Raw genomic sequence first — 22,620 nt, forward strand, 5'->3', positions numbered from 1 at the left:
AATTAGACTTTTAAATCCTCTTTAGTGAAAGTGTTTGTCTTGAAAATGTCCCAAATCCTGCCAAATCCTCCCCAAATCCCCCTGCATCCCCCCCGCCCCCGTACCCCCCTCTGGTGCCGCTGAAAGGGGCAAAGCCTTTGCCTTGGCCCCCGCGCGGGAGGTGGGCGGGATGGGGTGCTTTGAAATTCATCCAGCTTGAAAATTGGGGATGGAGGTGTCAAAGGCCAGAGCCCCCCCAAAGAGAGGGGCGTGGGGCTGAGCACCCCTCCGGAGCCCGCTGCTCCCCCCGCGCACCCAGGGACGGCGGAGGGCATCCAGGGGTGGGGGGGGGACTGGCGTTGCTGCCCTCCTGCCCCTGGGATGCTCAGCCCCGGAGGCATGGGATGGGACGGGACGGGATGAGGATGGGATGGCATGGGCACAGGAATGGAGATGGGGATGACATGCAGACGGGATAGGATGGGATGGGATGGGGCTGGGGACAGAGAAGATACAGAAGAATGAATGGGGACACCGGGGGACCGTCCCGGCGCTGGTCCCGGGGGGGCCCCGCCGAGTGCTGCTCCGGGGGGTGCTGAGGGGCCGCTTCCCCCGCCCGCCCCGAAGTGGCGGCTGCTGGGGTCGGCTCGAGGAGGGGGGTGCGGGCGCCCACGAAGGGTTAAGGGGGGCGGGGGGCTGCGGGGAGGGGGGTGTCGGCTCCGCCCGCTCCCGCCGTCCCCGGGAGATATTGTCATGCAAAAGCCCCCGGCGAGCGCAGCCTTTGTCCGCGCTCCCCCCGCCAGTATATTAACGGGCCGGGGCGGCGGCGGCGGGGGCGGGCGGGGGCCCGGCGGGCAGGAGGCGGCGGGGACGGGCGGGCGGCAGCCGGGGCCGCGCCGGGCTCGCCATGGACTACTCCTACCTCAACTCCTACGAGTCCTGCGTGGCCGCCATGGAGGCGAGCTACGAGTTCAGCCCCTGCAGCCAGGCGGGCTCCTTCCAGTACAGCCCCATGCGGGGGGGCTTCGGGCCCGCGCCCGCCTGCGCCCCCCTCGCCTCCGCCAGCTGCGCCCTGGGCGCCCTCCGCGACCACCAGCCCTCGCCCTACTCGGCAGGTAACGGAGCGGGACCCCCCGAGCCACCAGGGACACCCCCCGAGCAGCCCCAGGACGGGCGCAAGGAAGCGGCCGCGCCGTCGGGGTTGGAGGGGACCGAAGCTGGCGGGGATCGGGGCCGGCGGTTGCCGGTGGCGTCTGGGCTTGGTGCCACCGGTTCCCGGAGCCGTCGGTGTCCCGTACCGTCGGTGCTCGATGCCGTCGGCCCGCGGTATCGTCAGGACTCGATGCCGCCGGTGCCCATTACCGCCGGTTCCCGGTACCTCCGGTGCCCGATCTCATCAATTCCCGGTGCCGTCGTTGCCCTGTCAGTGCTCGGTGCCGTCGGTGCCCGTTACCATCGGTTCCCGGCGCCGACAGAGCCCGTTACTGCCGATTCCTGGTGCCGCTGGAGCCCGGCACTGTCAGGACTCGCAGCCATCGTTTCCCGGTACCGTTGGCGACAGACACCGTCGGTTCCCGGTACCGACAGCGTCCGGTACTGTCGGCTCTCGGTACCGTCAGCGCAAGCTGCCATCAGTGCCCGGTTGCTGTGCGTTTTCGGTGCCGCCGGTGCTGGGTACTGTCAGGGCTCGATGCCGTCGGGAACCGCTGCTGCCGGTGCTCGGTGCCGTCAATTCCCAGTGACATCGACTCCCGGTGCTGTTGATTCCTGGTACTGCCGGTGCTGGGTCCCGCCGGTTCCCGGTGCCGCCGGTGCCCGCAGCCCGGGCTGACTCCGGCTCGGTCCCACCGCCCCCGCTCCCGGTTTCCCCGCTCTCGTTCGCCGGTGGGGACGGGCCCCCCGAGCACGGCCACGGTTCCCCCGGGGTCCCCGGCGCGGTGGCAGCCCCAGAACGGGACTGGGGAAGATCCCCATCGCCGGGACCCCCTTCCCCGCTCCGCATTCGTTGACGCCGCGGAGTCGCTGCCCGGGGATGCGCCCACAACGAAGGAGCTGCCGATCGGTACCGGCCGCCCCACCCGCACCGGCGCCGCATCGCCCCCCCATCCCCGCTCGCACCCCGAGGCCCCGCATCCCGCCGGCAACGAAGGAACGGGGCCAGGGGCGCGGCGGGGGCAGCGACTCAGCCCTGCCCTCGTCCTTCTCACCCTGCCCGCGGGGTCCTGCCCGGTCCATTCCTGCACGGTTTATCCTGCCTGGATCATCGTACCCGGTCCATCCCTCGGTCCATCCCTGCCCGGTGCACCCCTTCCCAATTCACCCCTGCCCAGTTCATCCTTCCAGCTCCATCCCTGCTCATCTATCCCTGGCCAGTATTCCCTGCCCGGTCCATTTTTTCCCGGTCCATTCCTTCTCGGTCCATCCCTACCCCGGTATGTCTCTGCCCGGTGCATTCCTGCTCGGTCCGTTCCTTCTCGGTTCATTCCTTCCCGGTTCATCACTTCACGATTCACCCCTTCCCGGTCCATTCCTGCCCAGTCCATCCCTTCCCGGTTCACCCCTGCCCTGTGTATCCTTCCCGGTTCATCTGTCCCTGGCCAATGTCTCCTACCCGGTCCATCCCTTCCCGTTCATCCCTTCACGGTCTCTCCTTTTCTGGTTCATCCCTGCCCCATTCATCCTGTCCACCTTGTCCCTTCCTGGTCCATCCCTGCCAGTCCATTCCCGCCTGGTACCCCCTGCCCGGTGCTCCCCGGTGCCCACCGCTGCCCTTCTGCTGTACCGGTCCCACTGACGCCTCGTTTTCCTCCCAGTTCCCTACAAATTCTTCTCGGACCCGTCGGGGATCAACGAGAAGCGGAAGCAGCGGCGGATCCGGACGACTTTCACCAGCTCCCAGCTGAAGGAGCTGGAGAGGGTCTTTGCCGAGACCCACTACCCCGACATCTACACCCGCGAGGAGCTGGCCCTCAAGATCGACCTCACCGAGGCCCGGGTGCAGGTCAGCTCGGGGAGGGGGGATGGGGTTGGGGGGTTGGGGATGAAGGAACGGGGGGATCTAATCCCACCAGAGTGGGGACCCTGACTATGGGATGCTACCGCTGTGCTCCCTGTGTTGGGATGGAGGGCGGGGGGGACTCGGACTCGGCACCACCACAGTCGGGGACACGCTGCGGGGACACAGTGCGGGGCACCGCCCTGCTCTGATGGGGACTGTGGGGGTACCCCCGGCGCTCAGTCTGGCTCCCAGCAGAGTAGGGGCATTGGTTCATGCCATGGCACTGTCACCGCCACCGATTATTTAGTCTGATCCCAAACACCCGGAGGTTGGTGAGAGTCCGGGGAAGACAGAGAGTGGTGCCTTTGTGGGTGCAGACACCCCCCCCCTTTTCTGGGTGCAGACGCTGCCTATACCAGTACAGATTTCTCTTGGTGGATGCAAAGCCCCCTGTGTGGGTGCAGATCCTCTTTTGTGAGTGCAGAACCCCCTGTGTTAGTGCAGAACCCTCTTCGTGAGTGCAGAACCCCCTGGGTAAGTGCAGAACCCTCTTTGTGAGTGCAGACCTCCCTGTGTAAGTGCAGAACCCTCTTTTGTGAGTGCAGAACCCTCTTTTGTGAGTGCAGAACCCTCTTTTGTGAGTGCAGAACCCTCTTTTGTGAGTGCAGAACCCTCTTTTGTGAGTGCAGAACCCTCTTTTGTGAGTGCAGAACCCCCTGTATTAGTGCAGAACCCTCTTTGTGAGTGCAGAACCCTCTTTGTGAGTGCAGAACCCTCTTTGTGAGTGCAGAACCCTCTTTGTGAGTGCAGAACCCTCTTCGTGAGTTCAGAACCCCCTGCGTAAGTGCAGACCCCCCCGTGTTAGTGCAGAACCCTCTTTGTGAGTGCAGACCCCCCTTTGTCAGAACACCTGTCCTCATGGGGATGTAGGGACCCACAGGACTGAGAGGTCCCGGCCCCAAGGATGGGAGGACCCATGGGGCTGCAGGGGGGGATGGTTTGTGGAGCCAACCCCACCATCGGCACCATGGGGAGCGGGAGAGGTGCCCGCTGTGGGGGTGGGCTCTGACCCCGCGAGGTGCACGTGTGGGTGCAGCAGGGGCCCTGGCAATGCCCCCTCACCGTTTCTCTCCCCCACTGTCGCCGATGCTCATGCGAGTGCCCGGCATCGACCTCACAAATCCACACTGTTGTGGATATGGGGGATCCCTCTGGTGCTGCGGAAAACATTTCCCCCGTGGGAATGAGGGGCTGTGAGGGGAACCTCAAGGCCTGGGGGGGAGCTGCCTCTGCACCCGCAGGCTCCCCAAACCCCCAGGGACGGTGGTGTGGGGTGCTCCCATCCCCTCCATCCCCCCCCCAGGTGTGGTTCCAGAACCGTCGAGCCAAATTCCGCAAGCAGGAGCGTGCGGCCAATGCCAAGGGTGCCAGTGGCACCGGCACCACCGGGAAGAAGTCGGAGCCGCGCTCTTCCTCAGAAGATGACGAATCCAAGGAATCCAACTGCAGCCCGACGCCGGACAGCACGGCGTCCCTGCCCGCCGCTGCCATCGGCAGCCCCGGCGGCAGCCTGAGCCCCAGCCCCGGCGCGGGGGCACCCATGGGACCCGGCCATGCCCCCCAGCCCCTCAAGGCGCCCCTCTGGGCAGGGGTGGGGGGTGGCAGCGGTGCCCCCAACGCGGCCGAGCTGCTGAAAGCCTGGCAGCCCACTGAGGCTGTGCCGGGACCCTTCTCCGGTGTCCTCTCCTCCTTCCATCGGAAACCCAACGGCATCAAAACAAACCTCTTCTGATCACTGAGTCACCGGATCTGGCTGCCCCCAAATCCCCCCCAGCCCTCATCCTGCATCCCCCACCCGCTGCCCCCGCCACGGACCCGGCCACGACGCTTCAGCAAACGGGGAGATGGAGCAGGGACCGCCCCGCGCCACCTCCCGGACCCCGCGCCAGCGGGATGGACCCGGAGCTGGGGCAGCTCCCACCGGCACCCGTGTGGGTGCTGCGGGACCGCGGGGGTGCGGGGCGGGGGCGGCCCCGCCGTGCTCAGCCGGCACGCCCCCGGCACAGCCTTCGCTCCTGGGGGCTCCCGGTGCGCTCCAGGGTTGGGGGCAGGTGCAGGGCTCCCCACAGCACTGCGGGTGCTCCAGTATCCCGGTGCCCGCCCCAGAAGAACCCCCTCCGACGGGCTTTGCCGCTGGGCTGGGGGTGAGGAAGCACTTTATGGGGCGGGGTCTGGGGGCCACGGGGTGGGCGTTGCTGGGGAGCGCGGCAGGGAGACGCTCCTCGGTGTGGGGAGGGGGTGCCCCCCAAATCCTGCCTGCTGACATGGATCCCCCCCAGCAGCACCCTGACGCGGTGGGACTGGAGGTGAGAAGACTCCGTTCCCCAAGATTTTGGGGAGTAAAAGCAGGGCCGGGGGGTTCAGCACTCGCCAGCATTGCCGTGGGTGCTGCCCACGGGGACGGGGCACCAGAACTGCTGGCTGGGGGTGAGGTGGCCCCCCGAGAGGGGGCTGGTGAGGGATAGAAGCCCTGGAGCAGCCAGTGGGACCCCTCGGGGGAGCAGGGCACCCTCTGAACAGCCGGTGCGACCCCTTGGAGGAGCCGGGACCCCCCAGAGCAGACAGTGGGAGTCCCTGGAGCAGCTGGTGGGACCCCTCGGAGTAGCCAGGACCCCTCACCAGCAGCAGGATGGGTGTTCCCGCTGCAGCTGCCACGGGTGCAGTCAGGACCCCCCAGCACAACATCCTGATCTCACAAAGGGTCCCCAGCAGGGGGCTGGGATGCTGGTGGGTCCCCTTGCACCCACCCCCCTACACTGGTGCTGCCGTGCCGGTTGGCTCCGTGGTATGGTGAGCATGCTGGCAGCCCACCCACGTGTCCTCGTCCACCCCCCCGTCTCCCCCAGTGCCTCCGAGGTGAGGTCCCCACTTTTCTTTCGGTTTTTTTTTTTAACCATTCTGTAATTTATTGCCCATGTTTGCAAATGCCACCAATCCAAATAAAACTTAATTTATTGATGCTGCTGCTGGCCCCCAGCCCTCGCTGCACCCCCCACAAGGGCTGCAGGGGTGGGGGGCTGCATGGCCCCCATCCCTGAGCTATCCAAAACCTGCCATAGCCCCTTAGGTGATGCCACAGACCCCCAGCACCTTAGGGATTATTTTGGGTGCCCCCCTCCCAAAGACCTCAAGGAGCTGTAGGGAGCTGAGGGAGCACCACATGGGAAGCCCCTGAAGTGGGGTGAGGAGAGGGATGCCCCACACAGCCCCTCTGGCCTCCTGGGGCCCTTTGGGGGTGGTAATGGGGGAGGTCCTAGGGGCTCTGGGATGGTGGCAAGGAGCACACCAGGGAGTTGGGCAGGCAGTCTGGGGTACCCAAGGTGGGCAAGAAGAGGAGAAGGGACCTGGTCCCCACTTGCAGGGACCAGTACAGACAGTCTGGGAGCTCCCCATTATGCTGGGACCAGTATGGCCAGCCTGGAGCATCCCTGACTGTGCTGGGACCGGTACAGCCAGCTTCGGGGTCCCAGATCACACTGGGACCCAGTTCCTCAATCCTGCCCCCCTTCCCAGACCCCCCCTTGCCATGTGGAGAGCTCCACCACACCCACTGCATGAAACATAACAAAAATCAGTCCAGATTTACCAAAAACCACCAAACACAGGGCACGACAAGACAGGGGTTTAGTGGGGGGAAGTTCACACCGAACACCCCAGTAACAAACAGTCAGGGGATTTTGGGGGGCTGCTGGGGGGGCCGGCCCATCCTTCATCTCAGCCGGAGTGAGGGGAGGGGGGGTGTGGGGGTGAAATTGCCCACCACCCCCCTGGGGGCAGGGAGAGTCTGGAGGGGTCACCCCAGCGGGGAAGGCATGGTTGGGGGACCCCCACCCTAGGGACCCCCCTGGAAGGGCACTTGGTGAGGTTGGGGGCTGAGCACCCACGGGGGGACCTGGGTGCCAGCCCCACTGCCCCCGAGGGCAACAGAGACCTCTGGGGCGGGGACGGACCCAGCAAGTACCTAATGGGCAAACTGGGAGTGGGGGGCACACCCCGGAGGCACTGGTGGTGTGAGGTGGGGTCTGGGTGAAGGCACTGATCTGACTGCTGCAGTGGGATTCCCGGGGCAGGGACTCCCAGGGCGGGCACAGGGACCTCCATGGTGGGGATGGGACCCCCAGAGATGGGGACAGGGACCCCTGGGGTAGGGACAGAAACCTCCAGGGATGGGGATGGTACCCCTGGGGTGAGGATGGGGATCTCCCAGGGTGGGGACAGGGACTCCCTGGGAGGGGACAGGACATCCCCACGGTGGGGACATGGATCCCTGGGGTGGGGACAGGGACTCCCAGGGAGGAGACGGGACATCCCCAGGATGGGGACACGGATCCCTGGGGTGGGGACAGGGACCCTCGGAGTGGAGACAGAAACCTCCAGGGTAGGGGTGGGACTCCTGTGTTGGGGACAGGGACCCTCAGGGTGGGGATCGGTGCCCTGGGGTGGGGACAGGGACGCTGGGGGTGGGGACAGGGACCCTCAGAGTGGGGATGGGACCCTTGGGGTGGGGATGGAGACCCTGAGCTCTGCCCAGTGTTGTCCGTGGGGGCTGGCCAAGCCCTCCCATCCCATCCCAGTGCTGGCTGGGCATCATGAAGGCACTTGGATTGAGACATGACTTTTCTCAGCGCCTCCTCCTCCTCCTCCTAGCTGTGAGGGGCTGTGGGGGGAGCCAGGGCTCCCAGGGTTCCCCCCCCAACAGCCCTTTCCCCAGCCCTTCTTCCAATAAATAAGAAATAACTTATATGCGAGGATGCCCCATAGGGACCCCCCTGTGAAATTGTCTGACCAGAACCCACCACCCACCCTGTCCCCCCCTCCCCCCTCCCCACCCCGTTACCCAGCACCCGAGATGGGGGGCAGGCCGTGGGGGTCCCGGAGCTCCCACTGGCTGCTGGTGATGCTGGGATGCATGGATGCGGGATGCGTGACCACGGCACGAGGGAGGGATCCTCAGCTGCAGGATGCAAGATGCTCGGATGCAAGATCTGGGATGCACGGCCATGGGATCCGGGATGCACGGCCATGGGATCCGGGATGCATCCACATCCACAGGATCCGGGATGTGGAATGCACACCCACGGGACCCGGGATCGCGGCTGCGGGACGCAGGATGCTGGGCCACGGGACATGCTACTGCAAGGTCTGGGATGTGTGGCTGCAGGATTTGGTTGCTGCAGGATTTTGGGTGCTGGGCCGCAGGATGTGCAGCCGCAGGAGGTGGGATGCCGGGCTGTGGGAGCACGGGACGCCAGGTGTGCGGCGGCAGCTACTTGCGGAGCTGGAGGCTCTCCAGGAGGACACGCTTGTGGCCGGGCTCCAGCACTCCAGCCTCCTCCAGGTCCTCCTCCGTGATGTCACTGGGGTGGGGGTGCAGACGTGGAGCTCTGCCCCCAGGCACGCCCCAGCCTCAGGGGGGGCACCCCCACCCAGGTGAGGTCCCCATGAGGGGGTGTGAGAGCCCCCACTTAGGCTGCTGGGTGCCCACCCAGCCTCCCTCCTGGGGGGGCAGTGGGGACCCCTTGGGGCAGCTGGGACACCCAGGGGCAGCAGGGATCCTCAAGAGCGGTGGGGAGCCCCCAGGGCAGCACGGACCCTCTGGGGGCTGTGGGGACCTCCAGGGGCAGCAAGGGGAAGCGAGGGAAGCAGAAACCCCGAGGAAGTGGAGACCCTGAGGGGGCAGGGGGGACCCCCCCCGCCCGGGGCAGTGGAGACCACTGAGGGCAGTGCCCCCCATGGATCTCCCTAAAGCAGGGTCACCCCACCCAGGCATCGCTGTGGCCCCCTGGGGAGGACATGGACCCCTGGGGATGGCAAGTCTGGGGGGTGTGGGTGAGCATTTTCGGGGGGCTGCTCACCTGAGGAACTCCAGGTCATCCCAGCCATTGCGCACCAGCCCCTCCTCGTACCGCTCCAGCCCCAGCGCCCGCAGCCACTCGCCCACGCCGGGCACGGTGCCCACGCCACGGCCCAGCACCTGCACCCCGACACCCTCAGCAACACGGGGCCCCCCAGACAGCCCCAGCTGAGCGCGCTGGGGGGCCCAGCAGCCTGACCCCCGCCCACCCCGCATCACCCACCTCCTCGGCCAGGTCCTCCTGGATGCTCTCCCGGATGGAGTGGGGCGGGAAGGCGAGGGGGCGGCCATAGTCGGGGGGCAGGCAGCGGGGGGGCAGCCCCCCCTTGGCCAGCAGCGGTGGGGGTGGGGCCACCCTCCCCTTCCCACCCCCGTAGTCCACCTCACTCAGCGTCTTGGCCATCTGCAGCACCGAGCAGGAGCGGTCATCCAGCAGCCCCCCAGCACCCGGCAGACCCCCCACTGCAGGCAGCCCCCCCACTGCAGGCAGCCCCCCGGTAACGGGGGTCCCACAAGCCCCCTCCATCCCGAATCCAGCCCCGGCAGCCGGGGGTGGCCGGGGGTGCAGCTTGGGCAGGGGAGCCTCTCCAAAGGCAGCGGGGTGGGATTTGGGGTCCTCACGCGCGGCGGGCACCGGCGGCTCCTTGGGGGTGCCAAAGAAGGGGTTTGGGGGGAGCTCCAGCTCCCGCGGCAGTGGCGGCGGGGGAAAATCCGGCGGCGGCAGGTTGAGGGTGCCAAGATCCTCCTCCTCCTCGCTCTCGTCACCACGGCACACCGAAGGGTGCCGGCGGCGTTCCGGCACCGCCAGCTGCACCTTGGCCTTGGGGGGCTTGCCGGGATCCCCCGGTGCCAGCAGCTGGTGGGGGACCCCTTCCAGGACGTAGTATGCCGGATTGTTGAAGCTGTTCTTCAGGGGAGCCCCCGACAGCTCTGGCACCGCCTCTGCCTTGGACCTGCAGGCACAGGGGTGAGCGTGGCAACCCAGAGCCGGCCCCCTCCCCAGCCCTGCCCACATTCCCTCACCGGCTCGGGGCAGCCTCGTCCCTGGGGGTGCCACGGTGTGGGGCAGGGGGCCAGGGGGCTGCTGCAGTGTTGCCCTTCTCGGGCTCCTCCAGAAGCTTCGCTGGGTTGGCAGTGGGGGGCTCGGCACCGGTGGGCTTCCGCCCCACAGACCTGGGCAACAGGAGGTGTTGGGTGCCCCATGAGGCTCGAACCCCTGCAGTGGAGCTCAGAGCCCCAGGATGGTAACAAGGTTCAGACCCCCTGGGATGGGTCTCAGCAGCCCAGCACTGGGCTCAGACACTCAGGAGAGGGCTCAGCCACCAAAACATGCCAGTGTCACTCTTGGAGGTACAACAGAGCCCCATCCCTGCCCTGCATGGCACAGAGCTGTCCCCAGTCACGTCCCACACACCATCCCTGCAGCCCCCTGAGACCCAGGGCCCCCCAGCTGGGTGTTACGGGTGCCCCCCACCCACCGAGCCCTGTCCCCCGTACTTGGCATAGTCCTGGGTGGCCCTGGCACTCAGAGGCACCTTCCCTTTGCCGGCTGTTGTCTCGTCCTTGTCAATGCTGATCCACTCTGTCAGGGGACAGGGGCTCAGTGGTGGGGTCCTGTCCCCACAGTTTCCCCCAGGGAGGGGAGTCCTCACCATAGAGCCTCTCACGGGTGCCCAGGCGCTCAGTGGGCACCCGGACCTTCATGGAGCCACGGATGTTGCCGGTCTCCTCGCCACGGTGGGACAGGTAGGTGAGGAACTGCTGCGCTGTGCTGCCAATCATTGACTTCAGGGCGATGACACACTCCCCTGGGGGTGACAGCAGGGGGGTCAGGGGTCTGCACCCCATGGACCCCCGGGTGAAGGTGCGGTGCTGGTGTGGACACTCACCGTAGGACTCGTAGCCATCGAGGGATTTGACGGTGAGCAGGAGGTGCTGGTCCTGCAGGTACTCGATCTCAGAGAGGATGGGCTTCAGCTGCAGCCAAGGGGACAAGGTGCTGGCACTGAGTGGGGTGTCTCCCCGCCTGCAGCTCCCCCTGGCGCCCACCCTGTCAGCCCCCAGCCCCTCCTCACCGTCGGCAGCTGCCGGGAGGACCACTGCACTTTGAGGAAGTTGATGTTGTCGCTGCTCTGACTGTCATTCTCGAAGCTCTTCTTGAACTCTGTGGTGGTGGGGGGGGGGGGACATGGCATCACCCCTGTCAGCCCCCCTGAGACCCCACATTGCCATCCCAGTCCTCACCTTCCAGGCAGGTAGAATAGAACTCGATGAAGAACTTGGTGCGACTGGATGTCTTCACGATGGCCTCGATGCTCTCAAACTCGATGTACGCCTGCTCCGAGGACTTGGAGAGCCCTCCATGGAGAGGCGAGGTGTTGGAACCCCCCTGGGACCTCCCCATCTCGAGGGAGAGGTGGAACCCATGGGGGGTGGGGGACAGTGAGATGTCCCCTTGGGCACAGGCACCTTTTTTGGAGACGAACTGGGATGTCACTCCCACCTCGAAGGAGCCGAAGACGGGTGAGTGGTCACTGGTGACGATGTCATCTGTGCATCCTGCAGCCAGCAGGGATGGGGGGACGGTCAGGATGGAAGGGACTGTCCCAGAATGGAGGGCGGGGGGGTGCTGGGGGGTCACACTGCTCACCATAAGCATTGCAGTTGACGTGAGTCTCGGGGTAGGATTTCCAGAGGATGCGGTCGCACCAGGACGGCACGTTGGTACGCACCTGGCAGGGATGGGGAGTGCAGGAGGGTTCAAGGTGGGGTGTCTACCCCTCCCCTGACTCCCCACTACCCCAGCACCTACCCCTGTGGGTTTCTGCTTGTGCCAGACGTAGGTGTCCCGGGAGCCCCGCTCGTAGCGGTAGGTGGGGGGGAAGGTGATCTCCTCCTCACCTGCACAGACAGCAATGGGTCAGGACAGTCCCAGCAGGAGGGGCTATCCCCCCAGGCTCTCCCAGAGCCCCCCCAGTCCTCACCAAAGCGCAGGAACACCTTGTGCTTCTCCTTCTCCAGGTTGAGCTGATCCACCTTCAGCAGCGGCTCCAGCTCCTTGCGGCTGATGTAGTTGAGGATCTCCTGCGGAACAGAGGGGCTGGCACCGGGCTGGGCAGGGGGTACCTGACACCCCTCACTCCCCATCCCCATTCCCCAACCTGGATGTCCATGTCCAGGCGGTAGTTGAGGTCCCCAAACCAGAAGAGGTGGGTGAAGCGGAGGGAGATGTCAAAGGAGCTCAGCTGCTTGTCCCCCAGCGAGAGTAGGCGCAGGATGTCCAGGTAGTTCTGGTTCCTCCTGAAGCAGGGGACATGGGGACAGGGGTGTCACAGACATGGAGACAGGGCCCCTCCCGGCCCATTCTGGAGTGGGGGTGCTCACCGTGCCGTCTTCTCATTGCCGGAGGTGAGGTGGCAGTTGACGAAGCCAAAGGAGGTGCCATTGAACATGAAGGAGACGCCCACAGCACCCTTGTTCCCTGCGGGGACACGGGGACATGGGATGGGATCAGGCTGGGGCAGGGGCAGTCCCCCAACCCTGGGGGGTGGGGGGCACAGTCCCCACCTGGCTGGCTGGCATGGGCATGTGCCCAGAGCCCTTCTCACGTAATGCATGAACCTCCAGACCCCACCTCATGCAACACATGTGCTCTGGGATCCCTCCTTGGGCAAAACACCCCCCCCCAAACTCCTCTTCAAGCAACACACGTGCTCCAGGACCCCATCCTGTGAGACCCATGCAACACTGGGACCACCCTGGAAACCCAGACACTTGTGGGCCCCCCCGGTGCAGCGCACACCCCCCGTGCCCCCACGGGCCCCTACCCAGGGTGTTGGCGATCCCTGTCTTGACGCTCGAGGTGCTGACGTGGCTGATGCGGTTCTCGTGCTCCGGCTTCACCAGCACCACCACCTTGATGTTCCACAGGGACTGCATGGCCACCTGCCGGCCCCGGCATCCTCAGCCCCTGCCAGCAGGTCCTGGGGCCCCCCCGGGCCATGGGGGGGTGCACCCACAGCTGCTGCTCATCACAGCTCCACCCCAGCCTCTCCCAGGGCTGTTCCCCAGGAATTCCACCACCATCAGCACCCACAGCTACCAGCACCAGGGAAGCACCCCAAAATACCTGGTGTCAGCAGAACTGGAGCACCAACGGCCGCCCAGCACCACGAGAGGACCCCAAAGCGCCCGGTGTCACAGAGCCAGAGCACAGCCACCCCAGGGACACTGAGCATCGCCCACCTCCACCACCCCCTGGCGCCTGCACACCGCAGTCCCCAGGATCCCCCGGAGCCCCGGTTCCTACCGGGCGGTACTCGACCTCCGTGAAGTCCTTGAGGACGGTGCGCAGGAAGTCCACCCACTCCTTGTCTCCCAGGGAATTCTCCTGGGTGCCGAAGACGTAGATGTCATGGGGGATGGCCATCGTCACCTCATCCAGGGTCTTGCCCAACCCCTTGGAGGTGAACCATGAGGTGATGCTCTTAGGGGGGGGGACGCTGCCTGCAAGGGGGACAGCATGGTTAGGGGGGACCCCAGGGTCTCGGCACTCCACCATGGGCTTCCCCCGCCCTTCTCACCCATATTCCAGGTGCCAATGAAGATAGAGATCATGTCAGGCTCATCCTGGTGGGAATGCTTGTTCTTCATCAGCTGCAGGAGCTGGCAGAAAGCCTCACGCTTCTGCAGGGGGGGACATTGAGAGGGGGGGCTGGAGGGGCTCCCCACAACCCCTTCCAGCACCCCTGCTTTGGCTCAGCCAAACCCGGCACCTCCTGGGCATGGGGGACCACTACAGAGACATCCTCCACCCATCAAGCACCAGCACCCAGCACCTGGCCCTGAGCCCTAGCAGGGCCCAAGGGTTAAATCCTGCCCCCACCCCACCCCTACAAGGGACCTGCCCCCTTGTCCCCCCACCCGAGCATTACCCACCCGGGCACTGACGAAAACAAAGTCTTTCCGTTGTGTTTTATCCTTTTCCTTCTCAAAAACGATGCCCAGTTTGTTCTGCACTCGCTGTGACTTGATCAGCTGCCGGACTGGGGAGGAGTGGTGAGAGCTGGGGGGTGCTGGGTGCCAGCTGGGTGCTGGAGCCCCCCAGCCCACGCTTTGGGGGACCCCCAGGATGGGGACACCCCATAGCTCCCAGCCCACCACTGAGCCCCACGGGGACGCTCCCCAGCACAAAGGCAGCTTCAGGGGTTCAGGGGGCCCCGTGGGTGCCTCCCCACTCACTCTTGTCATGGGTGAAGGTGTTCCAGTCCTCCTGGGAGTCCTTCTGCTTCTTCAGCACCACCAGCTTCCCCCCCTCCACGTCCACACTCAGTGTGTACTTCTGTGACTTCCCAATCTTGGTCAGGTCCCCCAGGGTGATGTCCAGCTTCACCTGCCGGGGGACACTGGGATGAGGGAAGACAGAAGGGACACCCCAGCACTCCAGCTGGCACCCAGCCCTCCTAGGGACACCTCGGGGTCTGTGCCCTCAGTGTTACACCACACACACTCAGCTGACGCCAAAAGTCTCCCAGAACTCTGAAACTCAGGAAGAGGGGGTAGGGTAGGGTAGGGCTCACCTCGAAGGTCTGCACTGGGATGCTCTTGGCCTTGCGGGACAGGGGTTGTGGGGGGGCTGTGGGGGCAGCCGAGCTCATCTCCTGCAGGGCCTTCAGTGCCTGCCAGAGCCCCCAGTGGCATCAGTCGAGAGCCCACCAGCCCCCCCCAGCTCGACCAACCCCTCCAACTCTCCAGTCCCACCAGTGTTCCAAGCATCCTCAGCTCTCCCAGCCCCCCAAGATCCACCAGCCCCCTCAGCCCTACCAGTGCCCCAGCTCCACTGCCCCTGCCCCCAGTCCCACTGTTGCCTCATTCCCACAAGCCTCCCTCAGCTCCCCCCAGCTCCACCAGCCCAACAATCCCTGCCAGCTGTCCCAGTGCCACCATCAGCCAGTGCCATCAGCCCCACAGACCCCTCAGTACATCCAGGACATCCCCATGAGAACACATCCCCCCTGCACCCCCGGCCTCACCTTCTTCTCGATGGAGGAGAGGAAATCTTTCAGCACAGACAGCTTCAGCACCAGGCTCTCCAGCTCCTGCTCCCCGCTCTGCCCTGCTGTCTGGAACCCCCAGCAGGTAACCCCAGCACAGGGATGGGATCCCCACACCCACCCCAGTTCCCCCCCAGGGAAGCAAGACCCCCAGGCGCCCTGGGATGAGGCAGGATGGTGGGTGTTTCTCCCCAGGCTTTCCCACCACCTGTGGACGGTGCTACGGTGGGGTCTGTGGGCACAGTCCGTGGTGGTGGGTTGCCACCACCGTGTCCTCATATCCCCCTCACCTGCTGCAGGATCTTGGAAACCATGGGGGAGCTCTGCTGGTCAAACACTTTGGAGAGGATCTCCAGCCCTGCCAGCACTTTGTCCACCTCACTGCAGGGGCAAGAGGAGCCAGCTCAGCGGGTGACACAGATGTCCCTCCATCTGTCCATCTGTCCCGGTGCCCAGCACCCACCTGTGCAGCCGTTTGCAGGAGGTGACAAGGGTCTTGTTGAGGTGGGGGAGGCTGTTGGCCCCCCCCTTCACTGCCTCCAGGTCCAGGGTATAGCTGCCCTTCAGGTACTCGTGGGAGATGCTGCTGAGCCCGTTGGCACTGCGGGGAGGACACCCAGGGGGTGAGAGCCAGCAGGGATGGGCAGGGGACAGACAGGGGACCGGCAGGAGACGGGCAGACCCTCACCTCTCTGCCGGCCCCTCCGGCACAGCTGGTCCCAGGCTGGTGGGGCTGAGCCCGGCCGAGGTACTGGAGAAGCTGGTGGAGCCAGAGCGTGGTGGCAGCGGCGGCTTCTCATCCTCTCCATCTGCAACGGGGCGATGAGGGGGTCAATCACTGCCACCCCGGGGGTCCCAGGACCCCGCCCGCCCCCCCGTGTCACCCTGCCATACCCGAGTAGTCCCTGTCCTCCACGGTCTCCTTCTCTTTCTCCCTCTCGACAGGGAAGAGCAGGGTGCAGACCAGCCCCTGGTTGGGCTGCAGGTACAGGGCGATTAGCTCGCTCAGCGTCTTGAAGCGCCGCACCTGCACCCCCTGCGACGTCTGCGGGGACACGGGGACACCGGGGCCATCAGCACCTGCAGCCACCGTCACCAGACCCCCGCATGGGGACACCACCAGGCAGGGAACCCACCATGCAGGGACACCACCACGCAGGGACCCCCAGGCAGGGATCCCTCCAGGCAGGGATGCCACTGTCCACAGACCCCCATGGAGGGACGTCCCCAGGCAGGGATCTCCCAAGACAGGGGTACCACCATGCAAGGACCCCCAGGGAGGGATGTCCCCAGGCAGGGATCCCTCCAGGCAGGGATCCCTCCAGGCGGGGATGCCACTGTGCACAGACCCCCATGGAGGGATGTCCCCAGGCAGGGATCTCCCAAGACAGGGGTACCACCATGCAAGAACCCCCAGGGAGGGATGTCCCTATGCAAGGATATCCCCAAGGAGAGACACCCCCATGCAGGGATCCCACCATGCAGGGATGTCACCATGCAGAGATACTACTGTGCAGAGATGCCACCACGGAGGGATGCCCCCCCCCCAGGGAAATCCCCACAAAAAGACTCCCACGCAGGGATCCTCCCATGCAGAGATGCCACCATGCAGGGACCCACATGCAGGATGGGGGGCTGACCCCACAGCCCATGGGGGGGAGCTGGGCCTGGTGCATGTGGCACAGTGCCCCGGTGCCACCCACAGGGGGCTGGCAGGTGGGCTGGCAGGGTGCAGGCAGCAGTCATCCTTCAGCCTCCTCCCTCCCGGGGGCGGCTTTTCCTGCCTGCCCGGCCGGCACAAAGGGGGTTCTGTTGCTCTAAAAATACCCGGTGCTGGCAGCCCGCCAGGACAGGCACAGCCAAGCCATCCGGCAGAGCCGGGCACGCGCGTGGCACCAGGCCAGGGCTGAGCCCGGCACATCCACCCGGCACAGCAGCCTGGCACAGCCAAACAGACGGGCATGCTCATGGCACGAGGTCGAGATTGAGCCCCACCGAGCCAGAGACCCCTCGCTGCCCACGAGCCAGAGGGTGTCCCGTGCCCCCACTGCCCACCTGCACGGCCAGGAAATCCTCCTCGTCGGGTAGGATGCGGTAGGTGTGGACGTGCTTCTGGAACCTGTGGCAGCGGGGAGGAGGCCATCAGGCAGGGGGTTCTAGGGGGTTGGGTGGCATCCCCCCACCCACCTGCATGGCCCGGCACTCATCCAGCACCCGCAGTGAGGAGCTCCAGCACCACTATTCCCTACGGTATCCAATGAGCTGACAGGGAAACCTATAGGAAAATGCCCGCAGGATGGGGCCTGGGGGTCCTGGATGGGTGCTGGGGGTCCCAGACTGACCCCTCTGCTTGCTCTGATCCCACGATCAACACCACTATGTCCTTGGTAGTGCCACCGCCCCAGCCCCACTCCCTGTCTGTGCGCCGGAGCCTGTGTCCCCAGCCTGCAGTGCAGGCAGGAGCTGGCAGGCACAGGCAGGAGCTGGCAGGAGCAGGCAGGAGCTGGCAGCCAGGACGCCAGGAAACAATTTATTTTCCAATGGAAGCTGACAGGAACCAGGGACGCGATCCCGGGGCAGGGGGTGACAGGCGGCGTTAAGAGACAGGGTGACAACAGCAGCGGGTGCAAGGAGCAGGACCTTGCAAGAAGGGACTCCAGGGGTGTCCCTTCCCCATCCTGGGGACTCCAGAAGCCAGGGACCCCTGGCACAGCCAGACTCCCCCACCCCAGTGCTGTCAGGAGGGACGGTGGCTCCTGGGCTGGCCTCTGGCCATGGAGCTCACCATGAGCATCGAGGAGGCTGTCACCACGCCAGGGCCACTGGTCACCACGCCAGGGCCACTGCTCCACTCAGCTGCCATGTCCCCTGCCCCGATGGCACCTTGACACGGGGCTGAAGGACTGGGACAAGGCAGCATCTGTCCCCCCTGCACTGTGTCACATCCATGGACAGGGTGCTGTGTCCCCTGCTCCCACTCCACGGGGCCAGGTCCCCTGGTGTCCTCCTATAGTGGCAGATCCCTCACAGTGCCCCAGGTCCCCTGCTGCCATCCCATGATGCTAGTTTCCCTGTGCCACCCCACAGAATCAGGTTCCCTGGTGCCATCTCAAAGCACTGGGTCCCCTGGTGTCACCCCGCTTCCTGCAGTGCCAGGTCTCTCATTTCTTGCCCCTCCCCTGCAGGTACCACCAACCCCAGCAGGGAGTGCCCCTGGGTGCCCCACTGCCCAGCCAGGGGTCATGGGAGGCCATGGGGAATCCCCAAGTGGGAGGGGGGGCTGAACGGCAATCTGCTACGGGGAGGTTGTATGGAAAACCCTGCGGGGGGGTGAGGGGGTCACTGTTGAACCTCCTTGCTAAGGGATCTCGGGGGTCCCCAGATCAAAGGAGTCAGAGTGGGAGAACCCCAGCTGGTGGGATTGGGGCGGCACAAAGAGACATCCCCCCAACGGGGGAAACATAAGGAGTCTCTGTGGAAAGTCCTAAAGCCCATTTGGGGTCTCCATAGCGAAAACAGCAACGGGGGTGTGATGGGCGGGTGCAAGAGGAACCCCAGCACAGCACCAACAAGTGGAACCCCAAATTGGAGAGGCAAGGGGCAGGAACCCCTAGGAGGAACCTCAGCTGTGGGGGAGGACAAGGGGTTCTCCGTGGGTAACCAGAGGTGGAGCCAGAGGGACACCGTGCCGAGGGGGTGGATGGTGGGGGGCGGGGGGCTGCACGGCCCCTGGCTGCCCGGCCCCGCGCCGCTGGCGGCTGCTATTTTGATGAGCGACGCCGGGGGGGCCTGGGAGCGCTGGGCTCGGGCACAAAGAGCCTTTATGTGGGAGCCCCGGGGCTCCCCGCCGGCTCTGACACGCAGGCGGCACCCTGCCACGGCCCGGCCGGCACAGCGGGCTCCCCGCACAGGGGACACCCGCCACCCTCCTCCCGAGAGCAGCGCGGGCACCTCGGCGAGGGGACACCACACACCCCCCGGCACCGGTGTCCCCGTGAACCGGCAGGGAGGCAGGACAGGGGCTCCAACCCCTCCCCTCCTGGGGGACACCGCACCAGGACCAACCCCAGTGGCGCTGCCCACCAACCGGCCACGCTGGCACTCCTCGGGGTGCCACCACGGTGTGCCGGCACTGTGGGGTCCCGGGATGCCCCAGTGTGCCACAGTGAGATGCCCCGGTGTGTCATGGCGAGGCCACAGCGAGATGTCCCGGTGAGCCACGTCCAACCCCGAGAGGCCACGGAGCACCAGCAGGAGGGTTAAAGGAAGCCGACGCTGCCGGGATCCCGCTGCAGTTCCCTTTCCTCCTCCTGCCCCCGCAGCTATTTTTAGGGCCCCGGCAGTGGCCGGGGCCAATGGCTTCACAGCCCTGGCCACCCACTCGCTGGCAATGGGTGGGATCGCAGCACCAGGGATTCCCAGTGTCCTTGTTGGGGTTCTGTCACCCACCGTGGCATCCTCACGATGGGCTTTGCGAGGCTGTGTGGTCCCAACCTGTGGCACAGCCATGTGGCACCCACAACCCCCTCACTGGGCAGTGGGAAACACCAGTGACAGACACCCCTTCCCCAGGCACCCGCACCATGACGCCGGCTGCAGCCCCCTGTCACCCACCCTGGTGCCCTGACATGCCCCCCAGCCCTGTGGCACCACATGTTCTCCCAGTGCTGTGCCCTGGTGCTGCTCGCCAGCCCAGCTTCGTGGTGGGGAGCCGGTGCCCACGGCCACGCTGTGCCCCCATGGATGGGAAACCACATTTGCCCCCGTCCACGGGGAAGGGCAGCAGTGCTGCCATGGAGGCTGCGTGCCTGGCACCTGCACATGGCACCGGCACACGGCAGCCCCAGGCCAGGGCAGGCCGGCTCACGGTGCACTCCTGGTTCTCCCACGGACTCTCGGGGCACAGAAAAGCTTCGAGTTGAGGTGCCGTCACCGCCACCCCACAACCACATCAAGGTCCAGGTGCTGGCACAGGCAGCAGGCCTTAAGTAGAGCCAGGGGCATGCCCCAGGAGCTCCCCAGGAGCACCCCAGCACACGGCACACCACCAACCCACCGAGGTGCCAGCAAGGCCTCAGGTACGGAGGGGGCTGGGGTGCACTGCTGGTCAGAGGGGGCAGCGTTCCAGGACCCCAGGGCTGTCAGCACTCACCCATGGCCCAGCACCAGCCAGGAGCCACAGGAGTCCCGTGGTGTGACCCAAGGGCACAGAGCTCGCCTCCTCCCCCAGGCTGGGAACACCCCTGACATGAGGATGGGGGCTGGGGACCCCCAGTCCCATGGGGACACTCAGGGATCCCAAAAGTGTGGGGTGGAGGCCAGGCCCCCCATCTCACAGACCCTCATCGTGGCAAGGGTGGGTGTCACAGTCCCCTGGAGCCAGTCCAATGTCCCCTCCGTGCTCAGGGACCCCCAGTCCCTCCAATGCCCCCCAGTCTGTTGGTGTCTGGTCCCCTGGGACCCCCAGGCCAGAACGGGTGCCATTCCTCTGATGCCCTGTCACCCAGAAGTGCCAGTGTCCCCCTGTGCCCCTCAGATCTCCTCATGTCTGTGTCCCCCCAGTATCCACTGCCCAGAGCTGTCCCAGCCCCTCCGTACCCAGTCCCCCAAATTCCCAGTAACCCCCAGAGTACGGGTGTCCCCCCAGGTGTGACCCCTCTTCTGCCTGTTGCCCTCTGGGTGTCGGTGTCCCCTCGGTGCTCCCTCTGTGCTCTGGAGCCTGGATCCCTTCTGGTGACCCCCAACTGTTCCCCCTGCCAGTGCTCCCCTGGTGCCCCCCCTGCCCTCGGTGTGTCTCCCAGTGCTCTCCCCGGCCCCCTGCCAGTCCTTCCCTGGACACCCCACCTGTGTCCCTCGGTACCCCACCAGTGCTCCCCTGAATCCTCTCCAGTGACCCCCACCATGACACCCCAGTGTCCCCCTCGTACCTCGATGCTGCTCCCCCAAACCCTCCCGGCTGCTCGCCCGGGACCCCCCCGCCCGGCGCCCCTCCGGCGCCCGTCCTGCTCTTCTCGGATCCCCCCCCGATGCCACTCCGGTGCCCCCGCGAACGCCCTACCCACGGCCCCGGATCTCCCCCGGTGCCCCCGCCCCGTGCCTCTCCCGCTCCGCCCCCCGGGACCCCACCAGCGCTCCCCCGGTACCGCACCGCTGTTCCCCCAAGCTCCGCGCTGCTGCTTCCCCGGGATCCCCCCCGGGATCCCCCCCGGGATCCCCCCCGGTCCTCCCCCCGTCACTCCGCTCGTGCCTCCGCGGCTCCCCCGGCCCCGCGCCGGTCCCTCCCGGCGTCCCCCCCGGTCACCGCCGGTGACCGCCCGCGTATCTCGCCCCGTGCCCTCCCGCGGTCCCTCGGGGGTGTCCCCGCCGTGCCCGCAGCCCACTCACAGCAGGCAGAGCGCGTAGGCCCCCGCCACGCTCTCGCTGTCCCGCACCAGGAAGCTGCCGTCCCGCCCGGCCCGCGCCAGCTGCTCCTCGGCCGCCGCCCGGCTCAGGTCCCGGTGGTACCAGGGGGGCACCGGGGCCGCCCCGCCCGCGCCCCCCGCGCCCCCCGCGCCCGCCATGCTCCGCCGCCGGGGCCGCGCCGCGGGGCCGCGCTCCGACGGGGGCGGGGGGAACCGGCGGGGCGGGCACCGGGGGGAGGCGGGGAGACGGGGGGCGGACGGCGACATCGGGGGACGGGCGGGGGCATCGGAGGGGTGGGGGAACTGGAGGGGGGGGCAGGGGGCCATGGACGAGGTAACCGGGGGGGCACGGGGGAGATCCGGGGGTGGCCGCCGGGCGTGACCGGGGGGGCTCCGGCGGGGCGACAGCGCGAGGGCGGGGAGATGCGGAGACACGAGTGGGGTGTCTTGGGGGGCACCGGAGGGGATCGGGGGGATCCCGGGGAAGCAGCAGCGCGGAGCTTGGGGGAACAGCGGTGCGGTACTGGGGGAGCACTGGTGGGGTCCCGGGGGGCGGAGCGGGAGAGGCACGGGGCGGGGCACCGGGGGAGATCCGGGGCATGAGTAGGGCGTTCGCGGGGGCACCGGAGGGGCATCGGCGGGGGGCGGTGTCCGATGGAAGGGCAGCGGCACCGAGGGGCGTAGAACACCGGGGAGTGGGCAGCACCAGCGGGGAGCACGGGAAGGATGGGGAGCATCGGGAGGTGCATCCGAGGGGAGAGCGCCGGCACCGGGGGATGGAGAACACCGGGAGGGAAGCACCAGGGAGGGGGAGCACCGCCGGGACGGGGGCACCGGGGAAGCACCGAAGGGGCGGGCGGGAGCACCGGCGGTATGCGGGCACCGGGGAGCCGCGGGCCGCGGTGGGGCAGGACCAGGGCCAGGGGGTCACGAAGTGGGGGCGCGGCCCTGTTTGGCACCGGGACCAGGGACCTCTCCATGGCCCGAAGGTCGGGGCGGCGGCACTCCACAGCTGGGAACAGGGGACATGGGGAGAAGGGGACCCCTGGGGTGGGCTCCAGGCTGGCGGGACCCCCTCGACAGCTATGCCCCCACCTCGGGGTCCCCAGGATGTCCTCCCCCTTCTCCTCATCATTTCCCCAGTCCCACCCTGCACACTCCAGGGTGCTGGTGACCCCCACAGCCCTGGCGCTGTGGCAGATGCTGAGACACATTCAGCAATCCCATCCCCCTGTGCCCCAGTGGCAGGGAACCCTGTGCCCCCTGCTTTACCAG

The 22,620-nt window shown here is 66.6% G+C and overlaps 3 protein-coding genes across 3 annotated transcripts; 1 reads left to right on the forward strand and 2 right to left on the reverse strand.

Moving 5' to 3' along the window:
- Nucleotides 1–859: 859 nt before the first annotated feature.
- PHOX2A (paired like homeobox 2A) lies at nucleotides 860–5,989 on the forward strand. The gene is made up of 3 exons (XM_032681189.1): nucleotides 860–1,094; nucleotides 2,793–2,980; nucleotides 4,341–5,989. The coding sequence occupies exons 1-3, from the start codon at nucleotides 887–889 to the stop codon at nucleotides 4,767–4,769; spliced, it is 825 nt and encodes a 274-aa protein (XP_032537080.1). The 5' UTR covers nucleotides 860–886; the 3' UTR covers nucleotides 4,770–5,989.
- Nucleotides 5,972–7,677, reverse strand: LOC116783521 (proline-rich protein 2-like). Its single transcript, XM_032681187.1, has 2 exons — nucleotides 7,507–7,677; nucleotides 5,972–7,464 (listed from the first exon to the last, which is right to left on the reverse strand). Exons 1-2 carry the CDS (start codon nucleotides 7,648–7,650, stop codon nucleotides 6,529–6,531), a joined length of 1,080 nt encoding a protein of 359 aa, XP_032537078.1. The 5' UTR covers nucleotides 7,651–7,677; the 3' UTR covers nucleotides 5,972–6,528.
- Nucleotides 6,644–21,504, reverse strand: INPPL1 (inositol polyphosphate phosphatase like 1). The gene is made up of 28 exons (XM_032681186.1): nucleotides 21,329–21,504; nucleotides 17,000–17,063; nucleotides 15,839–15,989; nucleotides 15,633–15,753; nucleotides 15,408–15,545; nucleotides 15,235–15,325; nucleotides 14,924–15,013; nucleotides 14,471–14,569; nucleotides 14,133–14,283; nucleotides 13,830–13,936; nucleotides 13,475–13,577; nucleotides 13,201–13,397; nucleotides 12,719–12,836; nucleotides 12,276–12,372; nucleotides 12,053–12,191; nucleotides 11,876–11,975; nucleotides 11,704–11,792; nucleotides 11,542–11,623; nucleotides 11,361–11,450; nucleotides 11,136–11,249; nucleotides 10,967–11,055; nucleotides 10,781–10,868; nucleotides 10,544–10,699; nucleotides 10,389–10,473; nucleotides 9,915–10,064; nucleotides 9,115–9,844; nucleotides 8,893–9,011; nucleotides 6,644–8,394 (listed from the first exon to the last, which is right to left on the reverse strand). The coding sequence occupies exons 1-28, from the start codon at nucleotides 21,502–21,504 to the stop codon at nucleotides 8,304–8,306; spliced, it is 3,825 nt and encodes a 1,274-aa protein (XP_032537077.1). The 3' UTR covers nucleotides 6,644–8,303.
- Between the last annotated feature and the right edge of the window lie 1,116 nt (nucleotides 21,505–22,620).

This window comes from Chiroxiphia lanceolata, chromosome 2 (assembly GCF_009829145.1).
Source record: "Chiroxiphia lanceolata isolate bChiLan1 chromosome 2, bChiLan1.pri, whole genome shotgun sequence".
NCBI classification, from domain to species: domain Eukaryota; kingdom Metazoa; phylum Chordata; class Aves; order Passeriformes; family Pipridae; genus Chiroxiphia; species Chiroxiphia lanceolata.

What these genes read in the sequence shown, in the direction of transcription:
- INPPL1 (XM_032681186.1), bottom strand. Translation starts at nt 21,504, where the DNA reads ATGGCGGGCGCGGGGGGCGCGGGGGGCGCGGGCGGGGCGGCCCCGGTG. An exon ending in TCCCAGTGCAGACCTTCGAG is followed by an intron (nt 14,284 to 14,470) that starts GTGAGCCCTACC and finishes GTCCCCCGGCAG; the next exon opens with GTGAAGCTGGACATCACCCT. An exon ending in GGCAATGAGAAGACGGCACG is followed by an intron (nt 12,192 to 12,275) that starts GTGAGCACCCCC and finishes CCCCTGCTTCAG; the next exon opens with GAGGAACCAGAACTACCTGG.
- PHOX2A (XM_032681189.1), top strand. Translation starts at nt 887, where the DNA reads ATGGACTACTCCTACCTCAACTCCTACGAGTCCTGCGTGGCCGCCATG. An exon ending in GCCCTCGCCCTACTCGGCAG is followed by an intron (nt 1,095 to 2,792) that starts GTAACGGAGCGG and finishes TTTTCCTCCCAG; the next exon opens with TTCCCTACAAATTCTTCTCG. An exon ending in TCACCGAGGCCCGGGTGCAG is followed by an intron (nt 2,981 to 4,340) that starts GTCAGCTCGGGG and finishes TCCCCCCCCCAG; the next exon opens with GTGTGGTTCCAGAACCGTCG.
- LOC116783521 (XM_032681187.1), bottom strand. Translation starts at nt 7,650, where the DNA reads ATGTCTCAATCCAAGTGCCTTCATGATGCCCAGCCAGCACTGGGATGG. An exon ending in ATCCCCACTCTGAGGGTCCC is followed by an intron (nt 7,465 to 7,506) that starts TGTCCCCACCCC and finishes CCCAGGGCACCG; the next exon opens with ATCCCCACCCTGAGGGTCCC.